Source organism: Bufo gargarizans, chromosome 3 (genome assembly GCF_014858855.1).
Source record: "Bufo gargarizans isolate SCDJY-AF-19 chromosome 3, ASM1485885v1, whole genome shotgun sequence".
Taxonomy (NCBI): Eukaryota; Metazoa; Chordata; class Amphibia; order Anura; family Bufonidae; genus Bufo; species Bufo gargarizans.
The window spans coordinates 140,647,515-140,661,408 of NC_058082.1; the positions used below are offsets into that span (position 1 = coordinate 140,647,515).

General features: G+C 43.1%; 1 protein-coding gene across 4 annotated transcripts in view; it reads right to left on the reverse strand.

Moving 5' to 3' along the window:
• The window catches only part of DIAPH3 (diaphanous related formin 3), a 682,618-nt gene that overhangs the window by 304,074 nt on the left and 364,650 nt on the right, over window positions 1-13,894 (reverse strand). For all 4 annotated transcript variants that reach the window (XM_044286187.1, XM_044286189.1, XM_044286188.1 and 1 more), the window contains one exon: window positions 13,341-13,580. In XM_044286187.1, coding sequence (XP_044142122.1) covers window positions 13,341-13,580 — 240 coding nt within the window. The remainder of the gene's footprint in view (window positions 1-13,340; window positions 13,581-13,894) is intronic.

A 13,894-nucleotide genomic window follows, 5' to 3' on the forward strand; every position in this document is an offset into this window, starting at 1 on the left:
TGTGTGTCGCAGGAGGGGGATACGAAAGGACACCACTACTCAGTGTGATAATTGACCCGATCATCCGGGCCTCTGGGTTATCGATTGCTTCAGGGAGTATCACACTTCCATGGAGTACAAAATTTTTATAATCCCCAACAGTCCACTAAAGAACATAAAAAACTATGGCTCTCAGACTTTGGAGACACAGAAACATTTTTTTTTCCCAAAAAAATAATAGTTTTAGTGCAGGCATCCTCAAACTGCGGCCCTCCAGCATGCCCAGACAACCTACAGCCATCAGCAGGGCATGGTGGGAATTGTAGTTTTACAACATCTGGAGGGCCGCAGTTTTAGGATGCCTGCTTAGTGTCTCCAAAGTCTGAGAGCCATACATATTGGGCATCGTCGCGTGCATAAAAGTCGTCGCTATAAAAATAACTTGACTAAACCCCTCGGATGAACGGTGTTAAAAAAATTAAAACTGTGCCAAAACACCTATTTTTGGGCAAAATTTCCATTTGAATCCTTTTTTACGGTAATAAAGCAAGGGTTAACAGCCAAACAAGACTAAATATTTATTGCCCTGATTCTGTAGTTTGCAGAAACACCCCATATGTGGTCGTAAATGGCTATATGGCCGCACAGCGGGGCATAGAACGAAGTGAATTTCATACGGTTTCTGGAAGGCAGATTTTGACCATGTCCCATTAGAAGCCCCCCTGATGTAGCCTAGACTAGAAACTCCAAAAAAGTGACCCCATCTAAAAAACTACACCCCTCAAGGTATTCAAAAGTTACTTTACAAACTATGTTAACCCTTTAGGTGTTCCACAAAACTAAATAGCGAATGTAGAAACAATTTTAGAATTTTAATTTTTTGTTACCTTGCCTCAAAAAAAGAGTATTATAGAGCAATCAAAAATCATATTTACCCCTAAAATAGTCCCAAAACAACAACCACCTTATCCCATAGTTTCCTAGATGGGGTCACTTTTATGGAGTTTCTACTCTAGGGGTGCATCAGGGGGCTTGAAAGGGTACATGGTGTAAATAAACCAGTCCAGCAAAATCTGCCTTCCAAAAACCATATGACGTTCCCCTTCTTCTATGTCCTGCCGTTTAGCCAAATAGTAGTTTACGACCACATATGGGGTGTTTCTGCAAACTACAGAATCAGGGCAACCCATTTTGAGTTTTGTTTGGCTGTTAACCCATTTTTTCCAGTAATAAAGTAAGGGTTAAAATGGAAAATTTTCCCAAAAATAGAAATTTCGAAATTGTTTCTCCATCTGCTATTAACTCTTGCGGAACACCTAAAGGGTTAACAAAGTTTGCAAACCCAGTTTTGAATACATTGAGGGGTGTACTTTATTAGATGGAGTCACTTTTTTGAAATTTCTATTCTAGGGGTGCAACAGGGGGCTTCAAATGGGATATGGTATAAACAAAACCAGTCCTGCAAAATCTGCCTTCCAAAACCCATATGGTGTTCCCCTCCTATGTGCTCCCGTTTGGCCAAACAGTAGTTTACGACCACATATGGGGGTGTTTTTGCAATCTACTGAATCAGGGCAACCCATATTGAGTTTTGTTTGGCAGTTAACCCTTGTTTTACTCCTGGAAAAAAATGATTATATTGGAAAATTTTCCCAAAAAAATCAAAATTCATAAAATTTATGTCCATTTGCCATGAAGTCTTGTGGAAGACCTAAAGGGTTAACAAAGTTTGTAAAAACTGTTTTGAAAACTTGGAGGGGTGTAGTTTCTAGAATGGGGTCATTTTTGGGAGGTTTCTATTATCTAAGCCTCACAAAGTGACTTCAAACCTGAACTGGTCCATAAAAAGGGATTTTGAAGATTTCAGAAAAATTGCAAAATTTACTTCTAAACTTCTAAGCCTTGTAACATTCCCAAAAAATAAAATAAAATATTCCCAAAATGCTACAAACATGAAGTAGACATATGGGGAATGTAAAGTCATCACAATTATTACATGTATTACAGAAGTAGAAAAACTGAAACTTTGAAATTTGCTAATTTTTCAAAATTTTTGGTAAATATGGTATTTTTATTATGCAAAAAAATTTACTTTTTTGACGCAATTTTAGCAGTGTCATGAAGTAAAATATGTGACGAAAAAACTATCTCAGAACGGCCTGGGTAAGTCAAAGCATTTTAAAGTTAGGAGCACTTAAAGTGATTTGCAAAAAATGGCCAAGTCCTTAAGGTGAAATAGGGCTGAGTCCTTAAGGGGTTAAGGGGTGTAGTTACCAAAATGGGGTCACTTTTTGAGGGTTTCCACTTTAGCTGTACGTCAGGGTCTCTTCAAATACAAAATGGTACCTAAAAAACACTCTAGCGAAATCTACCTCCAAAATCCATATGGCGCTCCTTTCATTCTGACCACTGCCACGTGCCCATAGAGCAGTTTAACGCCACATATGGGGTATTTCTGTAAACTGCAGAATCAGAGTAATATATATTGAGGTTTATTTTGCTGTTAACCCTTGCTGTGTTGCAAGAAAAAAATTGATTAACATAAAAATTCTACCAAAAAAGTGAAATCTTGAAATTTCACCTCCATTTTCCTTTAATTCTTGTGGAACACCTCACGGGTTAACAAAGTTTGTAACATTCGTTTTCAATAATTTGAGGGTGTCGTTTCTAAAATGGAGTCATTTATGGGTGGTTTCTATTACGTAAGCTCCTCAAAATCACTTGAACCTATAACTGAATTGGTGCTTAAAAAAAATGGTTTTGGAAATTTTGTTTGAAAATAGAAGGCTTAGAAGTTTAGAAGCTAACGTCCTAAAAAAAATAAAACAACATTTACAAAATGATGCCAACTTAAAGCAGACATATGGGGAATGTTGCTTGATAACCATTTTATGAGGTATTACTATCTGTCTTAAAAGTAGAGAAATTCAAATTTAGAAAATTGTGAATTTCAAAATTCTGGGTAAATTTGGGATTATTTTATAAATAAAGGTGAAATATATTGACTCAAATTTACCAATGCCATGAAGTACAATGTGTCACGAGAAAATATTCTCAGAATGGCTTGGATAAGTAGAAGTGTTCCAAAGTTATTACAACATAAAGTGACATATGTCAGATTTGCAAAAATCGGCCTGGGATTTAAGGTGAAAAGTGGCCCAGTACTGAAAGGGTTAGATAAAAAAAATGTAAGCAATGTTATTTGCAAAGAGGCCGCACAGCTCACAATGCAGTGTAATATCAATGGCATGTGATATATAAATATAACCTAGCAGTGCACTGTATTGATTCTATGCAGTAGAGAAAATATGTTGAGTCCAGCAAAGGGTGATCCGTTACATGCGCTGTCCATGGTGACAGTCAGTTGCAGCTTGTTATCAATCATTCGCAATATGCTAGTCAGCTTTTCCTGGTCATGGACTGCTAAAGAAATTCTTCCTCAGCAGTTTACATATTCTGCAAATGGATTGTAAAAATCTTTATTTCATTACACTTGTACTAGTTTTACTACAACAGTTTATACTATATATGGCTATTCACAGCAAAGCAGTATGGCATTTAAAAAAAGAAAGATTCTGAGCAAATCAACCAGTTTAAAGTGACAGTGATGGCTCTAGAAAGTGCATCCCTTACTTTATTTTACAACAGGGACGCGTTAGGTCAAAACATTCGGGGCTTGAGCCCAGGGCCGGCCTTAGGTGTTCAGGCGCCCTGTGCGAGCTAACCTTGTGGCCCCCCCCCCCCCCCCCCAAAAAAAAAAAAAAAAATGCTTGTTGCTGGCATCATGGCATAGGCTGGCTGACTATCCAACCAAGTAGTTACCAGCCCTCACACCCCAAAGGCCGGTGTAATGTTATACTTCCCTAGTTCGTGAGATTTCCCTACCCTCGTCACTTCCGGTCGCACCGGACATGACGTGAGGAGGTGTGCAGCGCCGCGCAGGCGCACAACGACAGGTTAGGGAAATTTCACAGCAGAATGCGCATGCGCCAGGAGCCTCGCCGGCGGTTAGGGTAGGGAAAAACAATGGGCCAATGCGCAGGCGCAGTGATCGGATGGATGTTTTCAGCTGAACACCGGCCGACACTGCGCATGCACCGGGAGCCTCACCAGCGGTTAGGGAAGGGAAAAATTTACGTACGGGCCAGTGCTTTTTCCCTACCCTAACCGCTGGTGAGGCTCCCAGCGCATGCGCAGTGTCGGCCGGTGTCCAGCTGAGAAAATTAGTTTCCAATGTAGTATTAATAACTAAACAATTAAATAATAAACATATTGCATTGTCTACTTACCACCAGGACAATAAGATGATCTGGACTCTGGCTGCAGTCTGGCTCTGGGGACTCCATTGTCACTCTCTCCCCCCCCCCCCCCCTTCCCTCGTCACTCTCATTATTCCCCCCCCCCATCACTCTCATTATTCCCCCCCCCCCATCACTCTCATTATTCCCCCCCCCCATCACTCTCATTATTTCCCCCCCCATCACTCTCATTATTCCCTCCCCCCCATCACTCTCATTATTCTCCCCCCCCCAACACTCTCATTATTCTCCCCCCCCCCATCACTCTCATTATTCTCCCCCCCATCACTCTCATTATTCTCCCCCCCCATCACTCTCATTATTCTCCCCCCCCATCACTCTCATTATTCCCCCCCCCATCACTCTCATTATTCCCTCCCCCCCATCACTCTCATTATTCCCTCCCCCCCATCACTCTCATTATTCTCCCCCCCATCACTCTCATTATTCTCCATCCCCCATCACTCTCATTATTTCCTCCCCCCTCCCCCTTTTCACTCTCAGACTCATTCTACTCCCACCTCCACCTCTAGTGTAGCGTGGCCGAGCTCTGTTCGATCCGTGGTACAGGAGCATTTGTTTCCTGTACCCGGCCGGACTGACAGGAAGTGCACACTAAGTGAGCACTTCCTGTCAGTCCGGCCGGGTACAGGAAACAAAAGCTCCTGTACCGCGGATCGAACAGAGCTCGGCCACGCTACATTAACAGCAAGCGCAGGCAGGATTCTTTAGAGCGGCAAGCGCTCAGCCTCAGCCACTCAGAATGAGGGGGGCGCCGCCAGCCGCCTGAACTTATATAAGCAAGTTTTTTGTTTTTTTAAACCGCAACGGGCGCCGGGCGCCCCCTGCTGAATACAGGGGAGGGGGAGATGGAGGGGGCGGGGGGCCCGCCCCGTGGGAAAACATAAGTGCCGCCTCACCTGCCCAAATTACATTGCGAGCTGTCGGCCGCCCGGCGCCCCTGTTGCTATGGCGCCCTGTGCGGCCGCACAGCCCGCACACCCCAAAGGCCGGCCCTGCTTGAGCCCCGGATGTTTTGAACAGTGCCCCGAATGTATTGCTGGCACTGGCAGGGCCGGCCGGCGCCCTGACTCTCCTGCCCTGCTGTTCATGTGTAATCCTAATCCACCTGCCCTGCCTGCAGAGCAATTAACTTGAAAAATCATCCGGAGTCGGCTGCTCATCTCACTAGATTCCTACTGCATCTCCACCTCACTGACGTCAGGCGCCTTCTCCTCCCACTAGGCGGCGGAGGCACGTGACGTCAGCGAGTGAGCACCGCCCGCATTGCCTGGAGCTGACTAGCTGAGACTACAGAGAGACTCTGAGAAAGACTAGGTCACTATGAGCAAAAGTTAAAGTAGGATTAAGTAGGATTACAGTTTAAAATAATGTACAGTTGTAGACTCCTGTGAGTGGAGGGGGGGGGGGGGGGGGTCGGTGGATGGCACATAATATCCACAAACCATAACATTAAATGGGGTATTCCCGCTTTTAGATATTGAGGCGTAGATTCACTAAATGGAAACAGAACTGCAGTATCTGACATGGCCACCATATAGTGGATTGGGCCTTCTGCTTCCATCCAAAGTTTAGTCTCCGATGCAGGCGACTGCGAAAAACAGTTGATTGGAGGGGTGACGGGTGTTGGACACCCAATATCTGATACTTATGACCTATCCAGAGGGTGGGTCATCAATATCTAAAAGCTGGAATCGCTCTTTTTGTCTGGGCATTTCAGAGCAACAAAACATCATTGGGAAAAATGGATTAGAAAAACTACAAGCATTTTTCCCATGTCAGTTTTTCTAATGGCATTTTAATATCAAAAACACACAAAAAATGCCCTCTGTAAACCTACCCAAACACCACTGACAGATGAAGTGAAAAACATGGATTGTCCTGTCACAAAGGTATCCTTCAAGAAGTTACTGTTTACTTGTTGCCAGATTTATCCTACCCCTTGAAGTTCATAAGATGGAAGCATAACAAACGCCAAATTGTGATAAAAGATAATTAAATGGGACCAAAACCTAAACAGAAGGTAAGGTTCAATGGGGTGTTTACAGCATTCAGTGGTTAATTCCTATAAAAAGTCAAGGTCTGGGCAGATTCACAGAGGGTCTGTTTGTTAGGGGGCTTCCTGACATAATTAGACATGAACTTCACTAGTGTGGCATAATCACAGGCCCTTCACCATCACTGCACTGATAATCACAGTCATCACAGGTCCTTGACTCTCTGAAATAATGGAGGGGAACTGCAAAGAAAAGAATCTCCCTCCAACTCCATCTTGACTACTCGTGTCCTTCCTTTCCATTGGGTAAAACAGGTGAGAAATGTACATAGGCACAGTGTTGCGGGCAATGTGAAAGGGGTGATTAGGGGGTCAGTTTTATGGCCAGTGGGAAAAGGGTGGTCACTAACCAGAGACAATGCTGCTGCCATGGGGACAATACTGCTACCAGTAGGAAAGTGCTGGTCTCAGAACAATACTGCTACTAATAGGGAAGGGAAGGTCAGAAGCCAATACCACTAAAAACGAAGGTTGTGATGGTCAGGGGACAAGACGTTTACCAGTGGGGGAGGGGTGGTCAGAAGACAATGACGTTCTGCTGCATGGTCATATCAGATGCTGTCGGGGGATGTATTTTGTGCTGCATGATGATATCGGATGCTGCTGGGTAGATATTTTTGCTGTGCTGTGGTATTTATTAGGCATTGTGTGGCAGATATGTTGTGCTGCAATGTGGTATTCATATTTTGAGTTTTATCACGGTGGGTGGTGCTATAAGAGAGCACAAAGTAAGGCCCTGATGATGAGATTAGGCATTTTTGTGTTGCACTTTTATTTCCTTTCTTGTACAGATGATTTACATAGAGCCATGACCATGTAAAGCAAAATGTCATGCGATATCATACATAGCCTGGTGGCATCTGTACGCCAGGGCTGCTTTGTACTTCCAGTCTGGGCTTGAGGGGGTCAATAGGGCCCAAGGGTCAGTGATGCACGTGGTATATGCTGTTTGTCACCCAGTCCACTGACAGTAGTTTAATAGGTGAGAATGAGCTAAACACTCCTTTTAAGGTGCTGACTCTGTCTCCAAACGTCCCAGATATCAATCCAATCTGTGGGATGTGCTGAAAAACATGTCCAATTCAAGGAAGCCCCAGCTAACAACTTGCTTGTCTTGATGGATCAGAGCAGCTTTGGTGGCATAAGAGAGACATACACAATATCAGCCAGGCGATTTTTATGTTATGGCACATGGGTGTATGTGTTAAAGGGGCTCTACAAATTGTTTAAACTGATAATCTATCCTGTGGATAGATCATCATCAGCTTCTGATCGGCGGGGGTCCGACACCTGGGACCCCCGCTGATCAGCAATTTGAGAACGCAGCGGCGCTCCAGCCTTCTCACTGTTTAACGCAGGGCCAGTGAAGTCACGAATAGTATAACTGGCCTGGGCGCGGCTAAGCTCCGTTCACTTGAACAGAGCTTAGCCCCGCCCAGTTGATACTAGTCGTGACGTCACTGGGCCTGCGGTAAACAGTGAGAAGGCCGCGGTGCTGCTGCCTTCTCAAATAGCTGATCGGCGGGGGCCCCGGGTGTAGATAGATTATCAGTTAAAACAAACTGAAGAACCCCTTTAAGGCCTGCAGACACTTTTCCTGACAGTTTGTGCCAGTAAAAGGGATAAGTTACTGCAATTTACCACTTTATTTCTTTATAGAAGAGTGGAAGTGGACAATGCCACAATTCAGGGTGTATAAGCCGAACCTATCATAGAATATAAGGGGCTTATCAAAATAAAATATTTTTGCCATATGTCTGGCCAGTGTCCGAGAAAGGACAAGCCCCCCGAAGTGTCATCATGAAGTCAATTAAGAAAAGCAATGAATGGGGGAGATCTCTGGATCTATGTGCGGTAGAAGGCAGGTTATAGGATTGTTCTTTATAAAGAGATTGTCATTTACTATAAGATGTCAGATTTATACTAAATACTTAGACATACTAGCTGCAGTAACAGTCCCTGACCATTATCATATCTAACCTTACATGTCACACAAGCACAGAAAATGCTGGTGCATGTTAATATTGCTGCTTCCCACTTCTCTTTTACAAATCTAATGAAGCAGAAAACGTGAATTGAAGACCTTTTTCTCATTAATTTTTAGCTGGCATTCACTGCACAAAAAGCATGATGGATTTTTAATTTATGGGCAAATTGGGATTTAGACAATTAAGCCAAAAGAACGACAAAAAATGTATACAAATACGAGATGTGAGTGGAAAAATTGATGAGCTGACAATAATGTGAGCAGCCAGATAGGTTTCAAGTGGCTGCGGATTACTATGTAGTCAGGCCTCAATGAACACAGGGAAATGGGTAATTTGTAATAGGAATGACAGAGCTATGGGAAGATATCAATAGTCCAAGCAACTAGTGAAGAGTTAAATCCTAATTTAACTGCAATTCCCTGGTCTTGTTACTCCATCTTAACGCAGCCGAGGCAATGACTTACAGCTGCTTATTTTATTAAAGGAGATCAATGCAATCAATAGAAAATAAATTGACACATTAGATTAAATAATGCCCAGCGAGGTAATTACACCTCACACTGCCAGCTCCGAGTGCATCCAGCTTTGATCATTTTGTGTACGGTTATGTTAGAGTGGTTTTCTCATCTCAGGACATCTTGAAGTGCATCTGACAGCAGATCTGTACGATAATAAAGTAGAATCCAGCACCTCCTTTAAATACTTGAACATATCAATTATATAGAAAATCTGCACTGCCTGAATATATCAAATACAGCTAGGCAGTTTATTGCTATCCATAATGGTAGTTTGAAGAGCTAAGTGTTTGCCCCCGAGAAAAGGCTATGGCTCCCCCTAGGGAAGGCTATGGCTCCCCCTAGGGAAGGCTATGGCTCCCCCTAGGGAAGGCTATGGCTCCCCCTAGGGAAGGAAAAAATGCATATAGCAGCACAACGAAAAATTAAAGTCTTATCTTGTGGTGGTGCCAGCCGTGTTGGGAGCCAGTCAGAAGTTCCCCCTTGGATGCGTCATATAGAAGAAACCGCAGCACTCTCCTGTCTTCAATTCCACTAGAGTGCTGCGGTTTCTTCTATATGACGTCCCCCTAGGGAAGGCTATGGCTCCCCCTAGGGAAGGCTATGGCTCCCCCTAGAGCTCTAGAGAAGGCGATATAAAAAAATATTCTGCAAAAGAGAAGTGTTATGGATTTTCCATTTAAATATCAAGTCCCCTTCAGGATTAAATATGAGAAAATAGTTAATGCATCATTATTAACCTTGTTATTGTGCCGTCCCACCCCCAGTCATTCAGTCAAACACCATTGAAATTCACTGCCCAGAATAAATTATACTGTATATGCTGATCATGCTTAAATCTTGCCAATGTTATATTTGGTTTTTATCACTGTTCACACGTTGCATTTTCTGCTGAATAGGTGTATGTTATTTATTTTATTATTATTATTATTATATGGACTAGATTCATATAAGCATGTATAATGTGGGAATTTGCACTGTTAGGTTATTAATTATTTTGGGCGCTAGGGACCCCCACCCCAGATTTCACTTGGACGTGTGGCTTCATTTCATGAATAAATTGCCCGGCAGGGCTAGTCTCACTCTGTTTGAAATATGTCAACAGCTGCTTTGGTGGAGGATTAGGTTGTAAGTTATTTGCTACAAAACGGAATAAAGTGCAACGGAAATATTAAAGGAGGTGCTGGATTCAACCCGATCCTTTCCGTGCCCCGGACTCTCTTATTGGAGGTGAGCTGGAGCAGATTTGTACCTACAAAACTGGCTGGCCTTTTACATGTGTACTTGACAGCTGAAGTTGGGCCCATGTCCGTACAGTATGTGTCCACCTTGCTGAGATATATATATTTTTATATATATGCAAATGAGCCTCTAGGAGCAATGGGGGCGTTGCCGTTACACTTAGAGACTCAGCTCTCTACAACTGCTATGCCCTCTGCACTTTGATTGACAGGGGCAGGCATGATCACGTTTACATCGTATGCCCCTGTCAATCAAACTGGAGAGGGCACAGCAGTTGTAGAGAGAGCTGAGCTTCTAGGTGTAACGGCAACACCCCCGTTGCTCCTAGAGGCTCATTTGCATATATTTAAAAAGTCATTTTTCTCAGAAATGTGTGCACATATGAACATAGGACCAACACAGATGTCTTCAGCTGCCAAGTGCTCATGTAACAGCCCATCCAGTGTCATAGGTACAAATCTGCTGACAGATGTCCTTTAAGAATATAATCACCATATTCCAGTCTGCAGTAATCGCTGACAACTGGTTCATATGGGTATTCTGAGCTCCAGACATATATTGCTTGTATTCTTCATTCATTCTGAATTTACAAAAAATAAAAAATGCTGGCTGTCTGTGATTTGTGCATTTGGGATAAATCAGGTTGGCAACCTGGGGAAGAACATAAGACATTAAAGTGTGGACCATCATAATTACAGATTTGTCTGTATTGTTAGAAGCCACATGCAGACATGAGAATAACAAAGTGAGATGCTCCACATAGGTTCAAAGTGAATTAATCACATTTGATATCCCCATCTACCTCTAAATGCAGCCTGAAAGGCACACTTAAAGCAGCAAAATTGAATAGGTTTATTTTCCTTTAAATGCTGTCACCTCTGGTGCGGCATCAATAACACTGATGTGTAGGTAATGTTTTTCCTGAAATATTGCTTTAAAGTTGCCCCAGCAGCCTCTACGAGCGGGACATTCATGTGGTTTAAAAAACTAATTATTCTGTATACTGTACAGGACAATTGGATATATACATCATCCGGGATATTTATGAGCAGAACGTCCAGGGGAAGTCACCGAGGTATAATGGAGGTAGAAATTCAATAGAACAGAATTTTCTGATGGTGGCAACTGTGATTTCCAGACTAAAGTTACAAATGAGCTCATTTCAACATATTCCGGAATTTGTAGCCTCTGTTGAAACCTCACACCCGGCAACAGATTACTTTAGAGGTTACTGTTAAAAGCTGGCAGGCAGCTGCACTTATAATACGTCTATAATTTCTATAGAAAAATTCCTATAATGCAAAGGGCATCTGTCGGCAGATTTGTACCTATGACACTGGATGGCCTGTTACATGTGCACTTGGCCGCTGAAGGCATCTGTGTTGGTCCCATGTTCATATCTGTCCACATTGCTGAGAAAAATGATGTTGTAATATATGCAAATGAGCCTCTAGGAGCAACTGGAGAGCTGCCATTACACAGGACCAGGCAGTACAAACGAGATCGCTTCTGGCCCTGTCAAAGTGCAAATGGCGTCACAGTTGCCGAGAAAACTGAGCCTCTAGGAGTAACGGCAACGTCCCCATTGCTCCTAGGGGCTCATATGCAGCAATGCAGATACATATGTACATGTGTCCAACACAGATGCCTTCAGCGGCCAAGTGCATGTGTAACAGGTCAGCCAGGTTCATAGGAACAAATCAGCTGACAGGTGCCCTTCAATGAATGAGAGGGTTGTATTACTGTAGGTGTGTAAAAATGTGAACCAACCCAGTAAGCCGGGGGATAAGTAACATACAAAATAGGGATTGAGAAGAACAGCAAACTATGTAAACAAAGCCAGGTACACACCAGCGTTATCAGTATGTTTGGGAAGAACAGTAAAATATGTAAATAAAGCCAGGTACACAGCAGCGTTATCAGTATGTATTGTACAGCTATGTTCTAGGAAACCATATTAACTGGAACGGTTATTGTTACAATTTTTTTTTAACCAGAGAAACGGTCCAGTTTTTCGACTGGGAACCCTGGTTTTAATATGCATCAGGCACGTTATGTCCTGAAAGGAGTCATCTCCACTTCTGGCATGTCCAGTTTTGTGAATGTTAGTGAATCTGCCATGCAACACCAATTTTTAAACAGATTTATAAGATTTGGGTTGAATTAATCATCACAATTGACTTGGGTATGAATCCATCCTTGCAGATCACATGCACCCATACATGCTGGTTGTCTTCCCTGGGTAGATGGAATCTTCCAGCAAGACGATGCGACATGTCACATGGCTAGAAATGTCCGACATTGGTTGGAAGAGCATGACTAAGACTTCAAAGTACTACCCTGGCCACCTAGTTCCCCAGACTTGAAAGCAATTGAACATCTGTGGAATCACCTTAATCGTGTTTGCTCTATGGATCCTCCCCCACGCACCTTCCAGCAGCTGCGGGATGCACTGCAGTTAGCAGGACTCCAGATACTTGTGACACCTATCAGGACCTTAGGGTACTTTCACATTGCGGCAGAGGATTGCAGCAGGCAGTTCCGTCGTCGGAACTGTCTGACGGATCCGTCAAAACGTATGCAAACTGATGGCATTTGTCAGGCAGATCAGGATCCTGATCCGTATGACATCCTGATCCGTATGACAAATGCATTGAAATGCCGGATCTGTCTTTCTCTGGTGTCATCTGGAAAAACGGATCTGACATTTATTTTTTCACATTCTTTGCGGTCTGAGCATGCGCAGACTGCAATGCTGGATCAGTTTTGCTGGAACACTCTGGGCTGGATGCGGCATTAATGCATTTCAATGGGAAAAATCCGGCATTCTGGCAAGTGTTCCGGTTTTATCCCCGTCCAAAATTGCGGTATTATCTCCGTCTTGAAAAGGCAAAAAGCCTGAACTGAAGACATCCTGATGCATCCTGAACAGATTGCTCTGCATTCAGAATGCATTAGGATAAAACTGATCAGTTCTTTTCCAGTATTGAGCCCCTAGGACGGAACTCTATGCCAGAAAAGAATAACGCTAGTGTGTAAAATAATAATGTGACTCAACGGTGTACAACCACTGCAATGGGCAGCAGGCTAGAAAAGGAAGACTTCTTGTTTCACGAAGGTGGCCCCTCTCATGTTTTACAAGCATACAATTTTCCCCATGTCTACATTTACAAACATGATGAAAAATAAGGTAATTTACAAGGCACCTAGAAAAAAGTGGTGTTAGTAAAGCGACACTCACTTTGCAAAGAGAGCTGAGGTTGTATCCAAACGTCTGAGCATTTCGGGATCCGGCATTCATATAGTTTCCTATGAGTAACACCATCTCCAGCAGTTTGGCGAAGCTCCTGCTTTTCTTTATCTCCTCGCACGCTTCACTGACAGCCATAATATCTGGTTTGATGTTGTTTACTTGCTCTTCAAATTGAAGGCGAAATAGAATTGCGTTTAGACGCGGAATGAGCCTCTTCACGCTGCTCATCTGATTAAAGAAAGGAATATATTTTATGAAAAAGCTATATAATAATTTGCAGCTTTAAACCATTCTAGAGAGGCCAGCAAAACAGAAATCCTTTAGTGTGGGATGTAATTATGGCGGACAACTTTGTGCAGATCTCATCTCGCTTCACAGCTACAATGTCTATTCGCCATCACTCTAATTTAGCCGACACAGAATTTAGAGCTGAAACTGAAGCTCTCAAAGACTAAAACTTTTAAATCAAGACTTTGGTGGATAAAGAGAGCTGCCACGCATCCGAATATTTACTGTGCCACGGGCAGAATGGTTAAAACTTC